The sequence below is a fragment of the Pochonia chlamydosporia genome, chromosome 6 (assembly GCF_001653235.2).
Source record: "Pochonia chlamydosporia 170 chromosome 6, whole genome shotgun sequence".
Lineage (NCBI taxonomy): Eukaryota > Fungi > Ascomycota > Sordariomycetes > Hypocreales > Clavicipitaceae > Pochonia > Pochonia chlamydosporia.
This window is the reverse complement of record NC_035795.1, coordinates 2554059-2573810: the sequence shown is the minus strand read 5'-3', so window position 1 is coordinate 2573810 and position 19752 is coordinate 2554059. Positions and strand designations below refer to the sequence as shown.

General features: G+C 51.3%; 8 protein-coding genes and 1 non-coding gene across 9 annotated transcripts; 5 read left to right on the top strand and 4 right to left on the bottom strand.

Moving 5' to 3' along the window:
- Positions 1 to 162: 162 nt before the first annotated feature.
- On the top strand, positions 163 to 1680 carry VFPPC_08790 (sorting nexin-4; the record flags this gene model as incomplete). The annotated part of the gene is made up of 2 exons (XM_018287436.1): positions 163 to 429; positions 547 to 1680. 2 exons carry the CDS (start codon positions 163 to 165, stop codon positions 1678 to 1680), a joined length of 1401 nt encoding a protein of 466 aa, XP_018140438.1.
- A 421-nt stretch (positions 1681 to 2101) lies between these two features.
- Positions 2102 to 4712, bottom strand: VFPPC_08791 (KEX1 protease precursor; the record flags this gene model as incomplete). The annotated part of the gene is made up of 3 exons (XM_018287437.1): positions 2102 to 2885; positions 2938 to 3512; positions 3567 to 4712. 3 exons carry the CDS (start codon positions 4710 to 4712, stop codon positions 2102 to 2104), a joined length of 2505 nt encoding a protein of 834 aa, XP_018140439.1.
- A 3019-nt stretch (positions 4713 to 7731) lies between these two features.
- Positions 7732 to 8761, bottom strand: VFPPC_08792 (mitochondrial phosphate carrier protein; the record flags this gene model as incomplete). Its single annotated transcript, XM_018287438.1, has 2 exons — positions 7732 to 8583; positions 8666 to 8761. The coding sequence occupies 2 exons, from the start codon at positions 8759 to 8761 to the stop codon at positions 7732 to 7734; spliced, it is 948 nt and encodes a 315-aa protein (XP_018140440.1).
- Positions 8762 to 9138: 377 nt separating this feature from the next.
- VFPPC_16391 (hypothetical protein) lies at positions 9139 to 9399 on the top strand (the record flags this gene model as incomplete). The annotated part of the gene is made up of 1 exon (XM_018294144.1): positions 9139 to 9399. One exon carries the CDS (start codon positions 9139 to 9141, stop codon positions 9397 to 9399), a length of 261 nt encoding a protein of 86 aa, XP_018140441.1.
- A 2980-nt stretch (positions 9400 to 12379) lies between these two features.
- Positions 12380 to 12979, top strand: VFPPC_14484 (hypothetical protein; the record flags this gene model as incomplete). The annotated part of the gene is made up of 1 exon (XM_018292252.1): positions 12380 to 12979. The coding sequence occupies one exon, from the start codon at positions 12380 to 12382 to the stop codon at positions 12977 to 12979; it is 600 nt and encodes a 199-aa protein (XP_018140442.1).
- Positions 12980 to 13900: 921 nt separating this feature from the next.
- On the top strand, positions 13901 to 13985 carry VFPPC_17311. The gene has a single exon. It is a non-coding gene; the product is annotated as a tRNA-Lys (tRNA).
- A 262-nt stretch (positions 13986 to 14247) lies between these two features.
- VFPPC_08793 (nonselective cation channel) lies at positions 14248 to 16360 on the bottom strand (the record flags this gene model as incomplete). The annotated part of the gene is made up of 4 exons (XM_018287439.1): positions 14248 to 15965; positions 16022 to 16123; positions 16173 to 16201; positions 16248 to 16360. 4 exons carry the CDS (start codon positions 16358 to 16360, stop codon positions 14248 to 14250), a joined length of 1962 nt encoding a protein of 653 aa, XP_018140443.1.
- A 765-nt stretch (positions 16361 to 17125) lies between these two features.
- VFPPC_08794 (phosphotransferase family protein) lies at positions 17126 to 17986 on the bottom strand (the record flags this gene model as incomplete). The annotated part of the gene is made up of 1 exon (XM_018287440.1): positions 17126 to 17986. The coding sequence occupies one exon, from the start codon at positions 17984 to 17986 to the stop codon at positions 17126 to 17128; it is 861 nt and encodes a 286-aa protein (XP_018140444.1).
- Positions 17987 to 18841: 855 nt separating this feature from the next.
- Positions 18842 to 19566, top strand: VFPPC_08795 (pyrazinamidase/nicotinamidase; the record flags this gene model as incomplete). Its single annotated transcript, XM_018287441.1, has 2 exons — positions 18842 to 18904; positions 18955 to 19566. The coding sequence occupies 2 exons, from the start codon at positions 18842 to 18844 to the stop codon at positions 19564 to 19566; spliced, it is 675 nt and encodes a 224-aa protein (XP_018140445.1).
- Positions 19567 to 19752: the final 186 nt, after the last annotated feature.

Here is a 19752-nt window from a genome sequence, read left to right as displayed (position 1 = left end):
TTGTTTTAAATCTGTTTCTTTGCCCTGCTTCTTTCCCGGGGCCAGCGACATTGGATATCTCGAACCTGCCACAGAATTATCTGCACGTAGCCGCCAAGCTTCGTCCCCTTGCCCCGCCCAGAGACCAAACCACCACTGCGAAGCCTGTCATCGAACAACGCAATGGCGGTCACAGACCAAGATCACGACCAGGACAACTTCTCCAGTATCTCGTGGACAGAACATGCGGATGACCCGACCGCAGACCCTATCCCTTCCGCTGGACAGCGCGATCAGCATTCTGGAGAGGCGTCAGGAGCCGGCCCAAGACGTCGCGACCATGATCCTCACGGGCTAGGCAGCGAGAAACTAGAGTGTACCGTTGGCAGTCCACTCAAGGAGAATGACGGCAGCAAAGATGCATTCATTTCATATCTGATCACCACTCATGTGAGTGCCATTCTCTATGTTGAATTCCTTCCCACGGCTTGTTTGTCGCAGCCATTATCGGCCTCCCGTTCCCAACTCCTCCTTGACGTATAACAGCAAACTAACATGCCGAAACAGTCCACCTTCCAGTCCTTCCAGAAAGAGACAACTACAGTCCGTCGACGATTCACAGATTTCGTCTTTCTCTACAAGCAACTCATGCGAGACTATCCCGCTACTGCTGTGCCCCCCCTCCCCGACAAGCAACGCATGGAGTATGTTCGCGGCGACCGCTTCGGATCAGACTTCACCGCCCGACGAGCGCACTCCTTCCAGCGCTTCCTCGCTCGGCTGTCCCTCCATCCTGTGCTGCGACGTGCCGCCATTCTTCACCACTTTCTCGAAAGCCCCGACTGGAACGCCACGATGCGCAGTCGCAGCACCCGAGCCAGCCTGTCCACCGACCCGAGCAACACAAGTGGTGTCTTTGACAACTTCGCCGACACGTTCATCAACGCCTTCACCAAGCTGCACAAGCCGGACCGGCGCTTCATTGAAGTCAAAGACCGAAGCGATAAGCTCGACGAAGACTTGGCCAACATTGAAAAAGTCGTAGCCCGCGTCGTCCGCCGCGAAGGAGACCTCGAAACCGACCTCAAGGACCTCGCGGAGCAGTTCCAAAAGCTCATCACCCTCGAGCCAGGCGTCGAGCCCGCAGTCCACGCCTTCGCCGCCTCCATTGAAGACACCGCCGCCCACTTACATACGCTTCGGGACCTCACTGACCAGGACTACCTCGGCTCCCTGCGCGACATGCAAGCCTACTCCCTGTCGCTCAAGGGCCTTCTCCGCGCACGAGAGCAGAAGCAGCTCGACTACGAACAACTCACTGAATATCTCAACAAGTCCACCACCGAGCGCGACTCCCTCCAATCGGGCTACTCGTCCTCCGGCGCGGGATCCTTCATCCGCGCTAAGATTGAAGACGTGCGTGGCGTGGACCACGAACAAGCTCGTCGTGAGCGCCAGCGTAAACTCGAGCTTCGCGTCGAAGAACTTACTAACGAGGTGGAACATGCCCGCGCCACAAGCGACATGTTTGACGATGAGGTTGTACGTGAAGTTGCTGACTTTGAGAGGATCAAGAGGGCGGAGTTCAAGTCCCAATTAGGGGGGTTGGCGGATGCGCATGTCGCGTTTTACGGCGAGGTAATTGGTCTTTGGGAGAGTTATATCAAGGAAATGGAGAAGGAGGGCGTGGTAGCTGCGTGATTCCTGTCCTTGGATCACCTGAATAAGATTAGGCGTTGCGGTTCAATTTTTTCGGCTTGGCGTTGGCGAGTAGTCTCATAGCAATTCTCATTCCAGACCCGTCTTTACTATGTATTCATCCTAGACAAATCGGTAATGGGAACGGTCTCAGTAATTACAATTCGGTACGCTTTCACTGTATCCTATTGATGACATCATGTTCGGAGGACAAAATTATCTATTCATAATGCTAAGTAGGCAAGATGCCGTGCTGGTGGTACATTCAAACTCCGTTGACCCCATGCAGGTGAACAAAAAACTCTGTAGCAAGCAGCGTATTCCAAAAATCAAGTAACCATGGTCCAACTGACTTTCATGGCCATATTGCCACCCCGTGCCAAACGATCTTTCTTGCACACGCCGTAACGCCAGCTTCCGGCCATTATGGTCGGCTTCCTCCGCCAAGGGGTCTTGATTCCGGTCTTCCGTGGCCGTCATCATCGTCGCTCTCTTCCCCTACGACGTACTGATCATCTTCATCTTCATTACTGGCCAGACGTTCTGCAGACCGATCTCTGTATTCGTCAAACTCTTCCTCATCGTCACTTGCCCCAGCAAAAGCATCATACAGCTCGCCGCCACGAGTTCGTCTTCCTTGGCCATTCTTTTCACCGCTGTTCAAACCGTCTCCCTCCTCCTCGTCAAGGAGCTCAAAGTCATAGCTGTTGCGGGGGTCATTTCGAAGTTGTCGTTTACGGGCAATGCAGAAGTAAATGCCCAAGCCAATGCAGAATACTGCAATCAGGCTGCCCGCACCAACTACCCACACTGTGGCGGTCTTCGATCCTCCAAAAGCCGGGAACTTGTCAATCCAAGATGACGAAGAAGTTGCGGTTGCGGAAGCTTCCTCAGTAGAAGGCTTTTTATCAGCTGACGTAGCGCTTGGTTTAACGGGTCTTTCAGGGTGGTCGGTAGGCTTATCCGCATGAGTCTTGGTGCCGTCGGCTGGGCTGCCAAGGGTGGACGTAGCCGCTGGCGCCGTCACAATGTCAACTTTATCGTGATCGGCATCATCTTGTGCCGACGGCATAGGCAGCTTGGTGGCTTTGGCAGGGTCGATGGCTTCGCCCCACAGCTTCAGGTGCCAGTCGACGAATGTGCCTTGGTGTTCATTTCTCTTGGTGTCTCTGACGACGATGGTCCACTTCCCGATACCCTTTTCACCCCTACATACAATTTGTTAGAGCAGAGACACAGTCACAGAGGGATGGAACCTACCAGTGGGCGACGCTCATGAACGTCCAATCCTCATAGCCCTTGTTGGCGCTATCATCTTTGCGGGCAGTAGCGATGTGGCTGACCACGTTTGACGGACTGATCAAATCGACGCTGAGGTCACCACGCCGAGTGTGGTTGACGTTCATTGTGACAGTAACATGCTCCAGCCGCTCCAAATTTGCCTTCTTCAGCATATCTTCCGTTACGTCAAAACTAACAATTAATCCGTGGTCCCCTTCTGGGATTGCCTTTTTCACATGCAGCCAAGGAGAGAAGAACCAGGCCTGAGGTTTGACCTTTTTCCAAGTCTTGGCTTTCTGCACGAGGTCATAGGAGTCAACTTTGCCGTAGCCGAATACGTGACTGAACTGCTTTCCGATTGCCGTCTGCTGCCAGTTGGCATGTTCGTCAGCAACAGGTTTGGCAGTGTCCATGGCAAGGTACTGCATGTCTCTCCAGCCTAGGTCCGGGCGAACTTCCAGAACGAGAGCAAAGATGCCGGCGGCAAGCGGAGCAGCGGCTGACGTTCCGCCATGACCAGTTGCGCACTGGTTTTCTCCAACATCAGTTGTATGCTAGTATTAGTTAGCATGTGGCATAGATCACTGAATGAGGAAGCTGATACTTACGATGGAGTCACCACTACCACTGCTGTAGGTGACTACGAGCTGAGCAGAGCAATGCTCTGAATAGTATGGATGCTGGCCTGCTCGATCGACGGCACCGACGGTAATGCTGTATATGGAATTGGTATATCCATCAAAGTTGCAGTTGTCATCGCTGGCTGCGCCATTGCCGCTGGCAAAGACATAAATAGATCCCAGTCCATTTCGGCCCTCTTGAATGGACTTGAGCATAGCCCTCCTGATCAAAACACCAGGGGCCTCCATGGTTCGCCCATCATCGCGGGGCCCCCAAGAGCACGAATAGATCTGATTCTTGTCGTACTTGTACATCATAGCTTCAGCCTCATCAGCATCGCTGATAGGCTTGCTGAGAATCCGGATGCCAGCAATCTTGGATTCATACGCGACACCGAGACCGCAAACGTCGTTGCGAACTGCTGCGATTTCTCCAGCACATCGAGTGCCATGGCGATCATCAGAGAGTACAGGAGCGGGAACAGGGTCATGGTCGTTAAAGTCGTAAGAGCCCTCTGCAAAATAGTTGTCCTTCAGATCTAGACTGTTCATATCAATGCCATCATCGATGATGGCAACAGTGACGTTCTTGCCCGTGACACCCTCTAGCCAAACACTTGTCACGTTAACATCGTGACCAATCTGAATGGGATTAAAGAGGTGCCACTGCTCGGTAAAGATCGGGTCGCGGATATTGAGCTGGGACATGACTGCTTGCTGTTTCTTGACAGCCCATTCGACGGGTTTGTTATTGTCGCGCGGCGAAATCAACCCCGAGGGAGGTGGTGGAATCACACGTTTATGCAGGTGTTGGCGAGTCTCCTGCTTCGTAGAGAGCAACACACTGTCCAAAACGTCGCGATCTCCCAGTCCCCGCTTCCTCCTCTTACTTTGCAGTAGCTGTCTCTTGACAATGTCGTGTTCGGCCTTTGGTGAGCGGAAAATGTGGTGGTCTGAAAGTTCGCCGAGGACGCCCTCGTGTCGCAAACCCAGACGAGACGCAATTTGTTCTGGGGACGAAGTCGAATCAATATGTATGACATAGTAGTCATTATTATTGTAGTCCCTGGGAACATGGCTAGCATGGGAAATGGCGGCAAGGCCAAGGAGGCCAGCCCATGACGCAAATCTCATGGCGAAGAGCAAAGGGGTACGACGATGACAGAGGCCCGAGAAAGCAGCACAAGCGAATGTGATTCGGTCTAACACATCTGAAAACTCGATGGGGTATCTCTAAGCAGATGTTGATGTGTGTTCCTGGTACAGTTGTGGTTAGAACTACCGCAGAATTTAGAAGTTGGATGATTTCCGCTCCAGCAAAACGAGTCTGGTGTCGTCAAATGGAACCTGAGCCACCCAGACAGACCAGTCTCAAGTCGCAAATGTGCACAGGAACGCTAGGGACATACGTTGAGAATGAGAGTGTGAGAAGAGCCACAGGCCCTGTTCTAGGATGGCTTGGCCGGGCGCGTTTCGTGAGAAAGAGCGTGGGCAAAAGTAGGAATGTCGGAAGTTGAGTAGCAGATGTTTGATTCGAGGCGTCGTGGCCTCGAGGCGTGGATGCGGCAAGATTACTCCGGGCCAGTGCCGTGACCAACAGACATGGAACCATCCGTCGACCAGAGGGGCAGGGAGATGGGAGTGACCCCTACTTGTCATGGCCCTCTGAAGTACGCCGAACTCAGTGCCCGCGATTGAGGCAGGTGCCTGGTGGGCACAGCCAGCTGGCGGTACTTCTCAACTGGAGCTAGTGGCGGATCAAGTGGAAGGGGCAAAGGGGGAGTGGGTCATGGTAACAGCTACTTCTCCGCGTGCTGCTCGTGTGCTAGCCTTTGGGGTAGAGGATACCTTTATTGACAAGCCCAAGTTGGCCTGTATTGATTTACAGTGTTCCGGGGCTGCCTCTCTACTCGGAAAATTAGAATGTCTAAGACCGTGGCGCTCCTCATGAGGAGACGCTTCACCCTCTCAACTGTTTACAGGTACAGCTCTGTGCCAACTCAAATAACGGCAATATCTACAATATATTGCCGTCCCCCGCTGAATCGACTTACTCGCAGAGTCCTATGGAACTCTTGGTGACTGCATGCAGGAATTGGGCCAGACTCCTTGCCGTTGAAGGTGGCCACCCATGGCAGGAAGGTGCCCAATTAAGCGCCTTCCTAACTGGTCATGTTAAACATGACAACATGATTCCTGAGCAGATCGCCAGTGGTCGCACACGGAACCTTCACAATTTGAGTCTGTCCATATCAATCAAGCATCTACCACTACTAACTGGATTGCTCTGTGGTTCTGTTCTTTCCATATCACAATCCGTCTGATCGTACATTGCATTGCTGCGTGTCGCCCAAATGTCACACTTGGCGGTTGTGGGCTCCATTACATGGCCGTTGAAACAGCTGTGTACCAAATCTGCACGAAAATACAAGAATATTTGGGGACAAGCGACCTTGGTCGGTCATTACTGTTTTGAAGCGTCTCACATCCTCCGCAGATGTCCACACGCATGTGTGCGGTCTGACATGAGGATAGGCCACTGAGTGAGCAATGGAGCTCACATCAGCAAGCCGCCACACTTCAAAGCCTGTGTTAGGTAAATGATCCTTTGTCGGCATATTTACGTTCTCTATATCGCTTCTGCTGATGGTTCAAGTAACATGACAGCGCCGTACGAGCTCATTTATTACGCTGGAGTGCCGGGTCGCGGCGAGTACATTCGGGTAATACTTGAGGATGCTGGCGCTCCTTACAACGATTCAAGCTACTTGGGAATGGAGAAATGCCGAGACGTTGTCACAGATTACCTCCAAGGGAATACGGAGAATCCTCCCTATTATGCTCCTGAAATCCTTCAGCACGGTGACCTTGACACATGACAAACAAGTAACATCCTGTTGGACCTGGGGCCTAAGCTGCGACTTTCAGGGTCGGCAAAGGGCGATATGTACCACGTGAGAGCCCTTGCGCTTACCACTCCGGACGGCCTGAGCAATGAGGTTCACGACTGTCACCACCCAATTATTCCCCGAACTTTTTTTTGAGGACCAGAAGGTGGAGAGCCTGAGACGTGGCCGGGAATGGCTCAAGATCCGTTTGCCCAAGCACCTCGAATACTGGGAGAACGTGCTTCAGAACAACGACGAAGTGTCCTGGCTTCTTGGAGACACATTTACCTATGCCGACCTGGTGCTGTTCCAGGTCAGTCTCTCTTCCAAGTTTTCCCACAAAAGTATTGCTCGAAATACATGAAATGCAATTATTTGCTCATTCCCCTTGGATGCAGTTTTATCTTTTTTGCTCATGACGAGCCTATCTCTCAGGGTAGTGCCCTGAAGGTGTCAGGTTCGCCTTGCCCAAAGCGATGAGCCATGCACAGAATTCTGGTGAATATGCCCATGTCTCCCAATTGTGGGAAGATGTTTAAACTTGACCAAAAGTAGCAGCATATCTTGCCAGCGAACGGAGGCAATAGTACGGCTGTGGTATTTACACCTGTTGCCCAGTCAACGATGTACCACCAAGTAGCATCTGATATGAGCGTTGGAAGGGATAAGTAACAGTATGCAATGCGAATTCAGTTACATGGCTAAAGCACACTATCAACGATTCCTGTTCCGGCACTCACAAATACATCACCGTCTTTGTTCATATCATTGAATCCTCATTATTCGCACGGTACTGAACTCTATGGTATCTGTATCTCGAAAAGGGGCATTGGGTCTGACCCCATGCTTGATATGGCCGGCATGGCTGCACATTGACGACGCCACCAAACCCGTGCAATCGGCCCTTGGCTACCACATGCCCAGCTGATACCTTTAACTCAATAGAAATGAATAGGCGTGGTTGTCTCCATGTCCTACCCTAGCGCCACGATCGGAGCATTGTTTTGATGGCTCATATTTCACAAAATAGTTCGTAATTTCTATGGTAAGTACCAGGCTCTACTTGTATGATTTACAAGTACGGTAGCAGCGACCGCTAATAAAACTCCTCATTTTACCTTTGTGCGTCTAATCAACTGTAGTCCTTTGACTTCGTTCGGTTCGCAGTGCAAGCGGCATCGGCTTGCATAAACACTCTAACATAATTGAAGTCCGACCATCGTCGCCAATGCCAAGTCAACCCCACCCCAGACGTGACTGAATGTCTATAAAGCCTTCTCCTTATGGATTTCGATACTGGGCGGCGCTCCAGTCAGTTCCTTGCATCGAGCATAAATTACGAACTGGCCAGAAACCAAAGCGCAAGTCATGACCAAACGTGGACCCAAGCCAGTCAACAACAATCGCTTGGGTCCAAACTCCTTTGCAAGTTGAAACATTCTGCTTGTGGCGCTCTGATGTGCTGCCCCAGCTCCCTTGTTGATGGCAGATAGCAGCGTATCAGCAGGGTGTGAAAGGATGGCGGCAGCCGCACCAGCAGCCAACCCCGACGTAAGCTCTACGCCCGTAGATTCCAAACTGGTGAGCTTGGCTTTGCGCTCCGGGCCGATGCTCCGGAATATGATCTCGTTGACTGCTTCGTGGACTGAGAACTGTCCCACAGCAAACGGGACCTGCTTAAATAGCAGGGGCACGAACCCGGAGTAGAAGCCGCGGAATCCTTCTTCCCTGGCCATTCGCATAAAGCCGGATGTGAGTCCGCTCGCGTAACCTCGTTGCGACACTAATCGGATCCGCGTGGCCTCGAGGGGACAAAGCAAGATGTCTGCGAAGAACTCAGCTGTGGCACTGGCGCCCAGGTAGATGCCCATGCGATTGCCAACAGCCTTTTCTGGGCCACCCGCCAAAGCAATGTATTGCTTCTTGAAGAATTCGTATCCTGCAAACTTGGCGCCACCTTGGACCAGATATCCAACAGCGGTTGGACCGAAGCCGGTGAGCAGCGCGGATGTGCCTTCTTTTGCGACAATTGCTTTAGCTGCCCGCACCATGTTGAGCCCCTTCATGGCATCATCGACTTGGATTCGCGTCTTGACAACGTCAATTGGCGTTGCGGCCTGTCATAATTTCCAAAGTCAGTTTCGGTTGCCTCCAGGCATTGAGTGTTCACGGTTTTGAGAACAATCATTGGCATCGTACCGCATGTGTTGACGTGGCTGCAAGTGCACCAGCGCCAAAGAACTTGACATAGTCGCTGACTGTGAAGTTGGACAGTTCATTGCTTTTCGTCGCCATTTTTCACAATTCTTTTCTGGCAAATGCAAGCCGCCACGGTCTTTACAACAGTAAAACAAGCTGACACTCTTTAGCTTCCTCGATTGAGAGAAGCAGACGCATAAAAATCAGAGGGGGAATGGTTCTAATAAACTAAGCTAGTCACATTGATTGACCAGACCAGACCTTATCGCATCCGGCCGTCTCATGGATGACGTCGTTCCGTCCTTGCCGGATGGTCCGCGGAGGGCTGGGAACAAGAGCGTGCCTGTCCGCCACCATACCACCATCAACACACAACAAATCTTAGCTTGATTGACCCCTGTATGTGGATCATCCACGATTCGATTCCCGAGGATTGGAAAAGCCGGGGCTCGCCTCAACAAGATCACCAATAAATGTTCTCTTCATTAAAAAAATACCGAACTTCAACCACCAATCCGGTTGCTACCGTTGCCTTTGCCGCCGCCGCGGTCGTCGTTGCCACTGCTCTGTTGAGGACAAACCAGGCGGAATCGCCGTCATCTGGGAAAACAATTGTTGTGTACATGGCCAGATCGACCATGTGCATCTGTCCGCGATTGCTTCAATCCAAAATCCAATCCGCTCCTGTTCGGCAAAATGGTATCAATACGAAGCTAGTATTTGAAATGCTCTGATATCACTCTCTTGGCTGTGTTTAGTGATCGGCAACATCAAAATCTCGAGCTCAGCTACTGGTTTCATTGCATGGTAGATGGCAAATATGGTCTGGATAATCACCACGACCGTACATCACCACGCTCGGCAGCACAATGTCTTTGTATTACAACGATGCGACTGACGAGTGACTAAGCCGGCTTAGCCTTCTACTTGGACATGGTGTTTCAATCGGACTTGTCGGCCTCAGAAATACCAACAGCCTCTTCAGGTGCAATGTCACGGCTGAGTATGAGGGTCCGTGACTGAGTGATGTCTGGACGCCCTCACAGCTTCAACATGAGCCGCATTATGAACAAAAGAAAAAGGCAACTAGATGCTACACCCTGAGAGGAAACGTAGCTTCTTCTTTTGGACATGACATTATCACAGGAGCAAATAAGATGACCCAACTTGAAGGTCATCCCTTTGGCACTTTTGTTTTCTCAATTTTCTGTGCGGGAGCGACACCTCACGTCGGCGACAGCCTCATCATTCCCTTCAGGACCCACGAATTTGATCGTCGGAACCTATATTTCGCAGATGAGTTGTATTTAACTGCTACCTCTGGGACTTCAGCTCCCTTCCCTGTCCTTGGAAATCCCGAAAAGTCGCGGGCAAACCCCAGCAGGGTCTGCAATAGGAGTGTTGGGGCTAATGCTGGAGAGAGACAACAAACACACCCCAAACCGACTCGCGCTAATAATAATGGCGACAGCGACGTCCACTAGTATCAACTATATCACGGCGTGAAATATATTTAGCAACAACGAGGGCGAAAACGTAAGACCTTGAGACATGTCGCTTTGGAGTTTGTTGTCAGAGGCAAACCAACAACGGGTACGTATCAATAAAGACTACCGTCACGCATGGACACCTGTTATCCGATCTCGATCCGGGCATTGTTATAACTAACACGAGGGCAAACTTTCAATCCTGTCAAGTCAAATCGCATTTGTCAATGTTCCAAAAACTTCACAGGCGACCTGTCAACTGACATGCTGGCCCCGGTCCCTGCAGGGGCCCTAATGCAGGTTGTGCATCATTTATTCGAGATTGAATGGATCATTTCAATATTCCTCGTCAGACGCAACTAACTCTTGCCCCATTGTATCCCTATATTTGCTTTGTTCAGTGCTTCATGTCGGCCAAGTTTTGTTATTTGACCGTCGCTCTGTTTCCGCAAAATCCTTGGATAGGTGTGTAAGATTGAGTATCTGTTGCTCGCAACCAGCTGAGCTCGCAGCCACGCAGCATTGGTTTCAATGATTTCACCTAACGTGCACGTTCATCAACCCTAACCAGGGCAAGACGGGCCAAACGGACAAGGTCGCGGAAACGAGACTACAGCGTCAAACTGCACAATCTCAGCCACATAACAATCGAGTCCAGAAACAATGCGTCTTAGGCGAGAGCAAGTCTAGTTGCAAGCACGTCCCAACACCTCGTGCCCGTACACTCAGTCGCCCACGCCTAACTTTCAAGTCTGCATCGCCGCATTCTGCGCTTCCCGACGAAGTCGTGCGAAACTGCTGTGGTTTGTTGGTTTCGGATGGGTGAACAAAAAACTTCGTTGCCCGAAACGCTTCTCGCACGAATATTGAGACTCGAGAGTCGATACTTCCAGCAGCCCAGGTTGAAGCCGCTCCTGATTCCCGGGAACTCGGAGCCTGGGCGAACCACGCTCACCTTTCGGGTTCGATGTCGGTATGAGCTATCACTGCCCTTTACCGACAGGTCGGGACGCTAGCTAATTTTGTCTTGGCTGCGTCTTGACTCTGCATCACGGTGCACTCTGGGATGCAGCTAGTTCCACCTTTTGGTTGTGTCATGTTGGGACAACTTCCTCTTGTCGTAAGTGAGCCAACAAAATTATGTCACTCCGAAGAACTCCGGACGCGTTGATTCGCTCTTGCATGAGAAAACAACGTGCACGGCTCACTTGACCTGCAGCCGAGAGACAACAACAGCCTGACTCTGGCACTGATGAGGAGGAGTGTGTGAATAGGCTCTGGGTGTGCAATCTGCCCGTGGCGTCTGCAACAAACCCAGCCAGGTGGTTCGCTATCCGTGATTTTGGTGCAAGTTGGCAAGATTTCGTTGCTACTTCTGGTCGCCTGTGCTTGGGCAATCCCGGTCCACTGGTGATTATGGCCCCTTTGGACTCTCCCGCTTCTCGATGGTCGTGGACAGCACGGTGAGAGCGAAGGCTTGATCAAACCACTCCCTTTCCTTGGTTCATACACCTCGAGGCGTCGATTCCGGTCTGTTGGATCATGCTGACAGAGACAACATGGCTAATGAATGGTTCCAAGCCCCCCGGGGGCCATGACCCGGATCTTTGGGTCCTCTAGTGCACGACATGCACTTTGAGTGCGATTTGTGCCACCAGCTGACTGGAACAGGGGGGGATGGATTGATGGATGGATTTGTCTGCTCTTGCGAGTTGCTTTCTCCTTGGTATTCGCCATCCCAGACTTCAGCGGCCACTTTGGCCTGGCTTGGGGGAACGTGAAACCTACCTTACAGCCAGGTTGCCTCAAAACTACGAGCATCCAAACTACCCACCTTGTACGGGACAACCCAGAGGTGTATTTCAACCGTCGAACATCCTTATCCAGCATTGTTCATCTCTTGACAGACTCATTGGCCATATCAAGGTATCGACGACGGTTCCGTTTAACTCGTCTTTCGCATACTGTTCTGCCAGCTTTCGTTACAACGTCCGTTAGAAACAAAATGTCCACCGTACCTTGCATTGATCACGAGCCTTTTGAGAGTAACCCTCACAGAGCGCAAGTCACACTCCCGACCAAATAATTGGTCTTGCTTAGCAACGTGGCAATAAAGGGCTAACCACTTTGTCAACGCAACAGACAGCTCAACACCTCCAATCTAAGCATCAACAGTCAAGTCGGCGGCGCTCGTGACGACTCCAACCCCAAACCACCATTGCTGCTCATGGCTCAAGAAGCACAGCTCCCCGATGGCGACGGTACACACCGTCCATGGGGAGAAACTCCATCCCCAGTTCCAGGTGACCACCACTTTGGAAAGTCATCTGGAGTTTCTTTTTCCCTCCAAGAGTATCTCAAGGATGAGAATGGTCTAGAACGGTGCATAGCAGGCTTGCCCGAAGATTATCGACGTTCCAGCTCCCCAGAGCGTTACACAGTCCGCGAAGTGGTGCAACTCGACACGCATGGTCGTCCCCCCATCTTGGTCACCGATTCTGCGACAAATGCGGGCCTTTCAGAGTCGGACTACGTCGAGGTGGACTATGCAGAAGTGATGCGAGCGCCTAATGGAGCGGCGTCGGATAATGAAGGCCTGGACGCCATTGTTAATGAAGTAATTTCCCTTGGTTCTAGATCTACGCAGTCCAGTGCACCCTCAGAATCAACGACATCATCACAGCCATCCAACAGGTCCCTTCTTGACCCTTCGCTGGCCCCTCCATCAAGTTCTGTTCGTTATGCGTCTCTTCACCGCCAGTTGCTGGAAGCCGGCCTGGCTGGGCTTGGAGATGAGGAAAATGGATTCCAGCTGTACTATCGGTAAGGTTTTCCTCGCTCTGTCTCTCTTTCTCTCTCCTTTGTTTTGTAATTTCTTGGTGTGGCCGTACTGGCGAGTGGTTCGTTGACTGAGCGAGCACTATAGAGCAGCTACGATGAAAACTAGGCACGGACGAGTGATTAAGCATCAAAGGGCACGTCGTCTGACAGGCGATGGTAAGCGAATTGGAAAGGATGAGAAAACGTCTGGGTCGACATCAAACTCATAGTTGTGATAGGATGACGGAGCATTCTCGCGGTTGTTTAAATCCGAAGGGGAAAACGGCAGAAGGTGGTGTTTGAACAAGGACTTGGCTTGGGGTGGTATTGGTGGGAGTTTCGTCAATTTCCATAACTTGCCTGTTCCAAGCTGTGGTGAAGATGCTGATAGGTCCCGGTAGTAGATATTGATGTGCACATGAGCAGGCATCTCGTCAACGTGTTACGCATCCCTCGCATTCCTCGTGCGCCATGCATGCAGTCATCCATGGTATTGGTTGATCAAACCGACTCCCGTGCACATTTTCCCTTTCCCAGGCGCCAACTCGTACAATTGTACAAGATGTAGCCTCGTCTCCGGCCGCAAATTGTCGGACTCCAGGGTAAACCACACGCAGAACCAGCCACATACATGCATGAAGTCTGTGAAGTTGATGGATGGATGGATGGTGATGCTTGCCCCTGTTGCTCTGACCATTTTAGCTCACGCTTGGCCCCACTCAAACTTTTTTCGTCAAGTCTGGTGGCTTCCAAAGTTCCCACCAGGGCAATTGGGCACACCACAGCCACAGCCACAGCCATCAATATCCATGCACCCACACTTTTTCAATTCCAGTCGGCCATCCACTTGAAAACTCTTCTTAATGAGCAATAAGGAAACCTTCCAACACATAACCACGGGACACACCCGGACAGTCTGACTGATCCGGCCCGGTTAGCTCAATCGGTAGAGCGTGAGACTCTTATGAGTACACGAAATCTCAAGGTTGCGGGTTCGACCCCCGCATCGGGCTTTTCCTATATATGAATGATTGAGACGGTGGTCCCGTGTTTTTTTTATTTTTTGCTCTTTTTATCTTTTTCTCTCTCTTTTTATTGAATGTCTTTATTTCAGTACTTCTTCCTGATTCCCTACGCCTGTCATAATGTTTTAAATTATTTCCCTATATGCTACATGCTAAACAAAACCACGCGTTGTATATTCTCTGGTCTATATACCCTCGTCTTTGCCCTGATCTAACAACCACGTCACAATTCTCCAACTTACACATGAACTTACACCTGAAACCTCAGAGGTGACCTCCTCCTCGGTCTCGCCCGCGGATACTCCCTCCTCCCCCTCCACAAAGTCGGCCTCCTCAACCTCGACCGCGACACATCCCCCGACAAAGTCGACATGACATCGTCCTCCAAAACAGGCACATCATCCACCGGATCCAACAAGTCAATCCTCGTCGAAACCTCATCCGGCAGCGGCGCATCAAAAACAGCGTGTATATCCCCGTGTGGCGAAAACCCCGTAAAATGCCACCTGAACATTCCAATACCCCCGCGCTTCCGCTTATTCTCCGCAGCCCAGGGGCGTCGACGCTCAAATATACTAATTGCCACTAGGAGAGGGCCGTTGAGGACCCGTATCATGGCCACGTTGAGGGTGTGGAAGAAGCGAGGAGACACGAGGAACTTGGAGGGCAGGATGGTGACGAGGGCGAGGAGGTTGAACGGAGGGGGGTACGCGAATATGGAGTCGCTTTTTACGCCTTCAAAGGTGAGGACTGTGCGGCGGAAACGAATCTCCGCTGCTTCGTTGGCGACAATGTTGGAGAAGGTGTTTGTGAGGATGGCGACGAGGATGGTCAGGAAGAGGGTATTGCCGAGGAAGGCGAATGCAATCATGAGGGCTGGGCCAAGAACAATGTTGAAGCGTACGGACTCTGCTATGCCGGTGCCGTCGAGGCCGAACCATATCCATAGCAGCCATTTACCGACTGTTGGCCATGACGGCGGCGGCGTGCCCCTGTTGGACTGATCGATGTCGTAGAGCCAGAGGAGGGCGAGGAGAAAGCCGAGAAAGCACCACACAGCGAGGAATGTGAGGAGTGTAAAGTCCTTCATCATGGCGTGGAGGGAGATGAAGACGATGTTATGGGGCATGAGGTTGAATGCAATTCGGGTGAGTAGTATTGGTGCGGCGATGCAGAGGATATGCAGGCCGTATCCGTTTGGTAGGTGGCCGGCAAAGAGGTCGTACACCCTTGTGAATACGTAGGCGCAGTATATAGCCACAAAGGTGACGTCCAAGAAGGACCAGAGGCTCTGGGTGTGTAGCTCCCAGCCGTGTTCGATGACGGACGCGAACTCCTGGAGCACCCATCCTGCTGTGTAGACTGCGAATGCGAGTTCCCACTGGTTGAACGAGGCTTGTTGGTTCGTCATGGTCATGACGTACAGCAGGACCAGGACCATGAACTGTACTGTTTCGATGAGAGCCCTGATACGTGGGACGATGAGACGCCGGTGGTTGAGGATCCGTGATTCCCGCGGGTCGTAGAGCTGGATTGGCCGGTGTTTGTAGTGATCGGGCAAGATGTCCATGAATGATAGTGGTGTGTAGACGATCTTCCCTCGGTGAACTGCCTCGACGAGTCGTTGACACGCAGCCGAGCTGATAAACGCCTTGCTTTCAGAGAGGATGGCCAGTTCGAGAGCCGTCAGTTTCCTTTCGTGGCCACCGCGTTCTTGAATCGGCCATTGTAGGTAGCGTCCCTCGCGCTCGACTTCCGACGGAGCGCCCTGGAAGGGATCGAAGCCCTCGACTAGGATGCGGGCAAGCAGCAATAGACCTTCGTTGCCGGGGTTGTCTTCGTGGAACCGGCGAATTACGCGGGTTGCTACCAGTTCGCAGAGAGTGGCGCGGGCTCGGTTGACGCTTTGTGTTGCGAGGCCGGACTGAGACTTGAGGAACCAGACGCGGTTGGCGAGGAGGCAGTATACTAGGTGAGATGTTGGTGTTTACCGCAGCAGAGACAAAATGGGTGGGATATCTTACCGACTGAGATGTTTCCCGTTTCGTATAGCCTGTCGACTAATGGTCTTACAATGAGGGCATTGAGATTCGGTTGGCGGAAGTGGTCGAGCGTGTATGGATCGTCTGGACGGTGTGAGATGCGAATAACCTCATATTTTGATGGTAAACTTACCGATACTTGCGAGGACTAGACGTCTTACTCTGGATTCTGTCAGATTATGCCGTTCAATGCAGGGGACCAGCGTACCGATGAAGTGTAACATATACAGATGCAGCTGCCTCCGAGTCCTCGGGCGACGGCAACTCCGTCTCATTGTCATCCGGCGCATCGTCACTCATCCAATCCTCCTGAAATTCCATTCTCAAATACAAAATACAGATGATGCATTAAAACCATGACGAGGAAGAATTGCATTCAGCGCAGGGACATGTACAAAGGAGCGGTGTTCATGTGACGTAGGGTGGCCGGAGGGCAGGTATAAGCGTTGAGGGGCGAACTTGGCGACTGGAGATTTTAGATTAATCTGTGATACCCGCAAACGGGCTTGTAACTGCGACTACTGTGCTATGTGTGAAACGTGTTTAGGAGTGAGCGAGTTGCAAGATTGTGGCGAGCATGGAATTGTTGGTGGTACGGTGCACATCGTGGCGACTTTTGACAGAAGTGGTATGCCGAAGGTAGTCGTATCGGCTGAGAACGATGCACAATGGCAACACGCGAATGGTATGTAAGAATTGCAGGAAGAAATCTCAAGTGAAGGTCAATTCAGTACCTGCGTTGACGCGGAATCATATGACCTTTGTTTGACGGAGATGAGGCTTCTGTGAAACCAACCTGCCGGGCTGACGAATTGGGCTGACAGGGTTACATTGACAACATTGAACAGGCAGAAAAGGTCAACTGGTATACTTCAAGAGGGCTGATTGGCAGCTTGGTTTTGCCTCTACCATCGGCCACTGAATGGTCGAAAGAGCTCATAAATTTATGCACTGATCAAATAGATCACGTAGTTGAGATGATCCCCAATACCCGCTTGCTTGCCTTGAAACCCCCCTTAACTGTCAAACCAAGTCATTCAAACGCAATTTTACATCTTCTCGGAGAAGAAATCATCACCACTCCGCCTACCATCCCCGATACTCAACCATCCCCGTCAACTCCAACCTCGTCTTCTCACAAGGCACCAGCAGCTCCTTCAACACCGGAACCCACCACTTCTCAATCTCATGCCCCAGCTTAAGAGCAAATGCATATTCCGCATACTCTGGAAAGAACCCGCTCCTCTCCCAGTCCAATATCCCAGTCACTCGTCCATCCTCAACCATGATGTTCCGGGGCGTCAAATCGCCATGAGTGAGAACGAATCTGTTCAGCGTCCCGTTTGCCTTTGCCTTCTCACGAGACTTTTCGAGGTACGGCCGCATTTTCCATGTCGTGAAGCTTGATCTCTTGACGCGACTCAAACACCAGCTGTCGAAGGCTTCTTCATCTTCAAAGGGGCCGCAGTAAGTTTGTTCCAGTCGATCGTACACATTGTAAGTGGGCTGGTTGTCAACTCGCCCAATATATGGTAGTGTGCATTTTCTCATAAGTGCAAACTGCTCTCGTAGTTGGTTCTTGATGGATTCTCTCTCAGTCTTGTTGAGCTTATCCCATAGGGTGTCCAATGGCTCTCCGGGCACCTTTTCTGACACTAAGACACGCGCGAGCGGCTTTCTGGGCTTCATGGTCACAACGTCGTAGCACCCACGGACTTTTGGCGCCAGAATACCGTGGGTGGCAGCATACTGCATCATGTCCGCTTCTGAGCGCTCCAGGTTTGTGTGTGGTTTGACCTTGAGAGCTAGTATATCACCATTTGATGTCGTGTGTTCCAGGACGCGTATGCCCATGAAGTAGTAGAGCTCTGGGAGGTCCTTATCGGCTGTGTCTGAGTAGGAGAGTCGACGGACTGCCGCAGTGTCTTCGTCTGTAGAGTCGGCCATGCTATTGACTATGCTGTTCAGGAATCAGTTTATATTAGCATTTTGCAGAGATTTGTGCAATTCTGAGAGATGAAGGGTAATATTGGAATATGACATGATGTGTTGGACAGGTTCATTGAAGAATGAAGAAGAAGTTAGGCGCCCAACAATGGTAATTGTCACGTGGCTCCTTTGCGGCCAGAATTAAGCGCCGAGCCCCTTGTGCCTGCATTTGAACCAGACTGAAGCGACACAGTTCCATGATGATGAGTCGGATGATGCAAGTTCCCGTGGGCGGCCTTGGGTGTTCTATTCAGTGAGGGAGGGAGTGGCCTTGGATGACAAAACCGGGTGGTGTAGAAACAAAACCAACAGTGCATTCAAACGTGAAAATCCTCAGACTAAATGATTTATCTAGAGCTGTTGTTGGACCTTATTTTACCAAGCATGTTGGCAAGCTGCGATCAAAACGGACAGTTTCGCTTTTAAATGGATGATGGTATTTGGCTACTCAACTGCGAGAAGATGCTCGTGTGGAATTACCTGCCCTTCGTATGCTTAGAATAGAGAACGCGACTCGGGGACCAGAATCATATGATGAACTGAAACACTAAGAAAAGTAACTTCCATCAACTTTCACATACGTCTACGTTTAAATATTGCCATACATATACTACCAAGGGTGCCCGTGTTGAATATCCCATCACATACATAGGACATATGCACATATCCCCATAAGTCAACCCCACCAGACCTCTCCCCTCCATTCACTCACTCACTTCTTCACAAACCGCATCAACCTTTCCCCCATCACATCAATCTCTCACCATCACCCTCACACCAAATCAGCAGAACCAAACTACCAAAACCAAAACCATGACCAAACCATTCAACCCAGCCCTCATAGTAGTCGACTTCCAAGAAGACTTCTGCCCCCCCGTAAGCTCAGCTCCCCCGACCACCACCTCCAACTCCATCTAACCATTTAGAACGGCTCCCTCGCCGTCCCATCCGGCCGCACCATCGCCAACACCATAAACAACCTCCTCACCCTCCCCTTCACCCTCAAAATCGCCACCCGCGACTGGCACCCCCACAACCACATCTCCTTCGCGGCCAACCACCCCCTCTCAACACCCTTCACATCCACAACAACCATCCACCACCCCTCGGACGCTTCTCAAACATACGACACGACCCTCTGGCCGGTTCACTGCGTCCAGGATACACAGGGCGCACAGCTCGTTCCTGAGCTAGACGTCTCGCGGATCGACCGGGTCATTGACAAGGGACAGGATGAGCGTGTGGAAATGTACTCTGCGTTTTATGATCCGTTCCGTGTAAGTGAGAGCGGGTTGGGCGACTTGCTGAAGAAGGAGGGCGTGACGCACGTGTTTGTGGTTGGGCTGGCCTCCGACTTTTGTGTCAAAGCTACGGCGGAGCATGCCGTTGATGAAGGCTATGAGACGTATATAGTAGAGGAGGCTACGAAGCCAGTCATTCCGGATGCGTGGGAAAAGTGTAGAGAGGGTATTATCGCGAAGGGAGTCAAGATGATTTCCGTGGATGGTGATGAAGTTGCTAGAGTCAAGGCACTGTAACGAGATGATGACTTGTCATTGAGTCATTGGAAATGTACAAGTGGTATGATGTTGAATTGAACGGCTCACGAGGAGGATTACAATTGCTGCCAAGGTGATTGGCACTATATATGTGTTTATCATCTAGTAGGTACGTATGGTATGTATGCTCTGTGCCTGCCTGTTCCAACGAAAAACTCCCGAGAT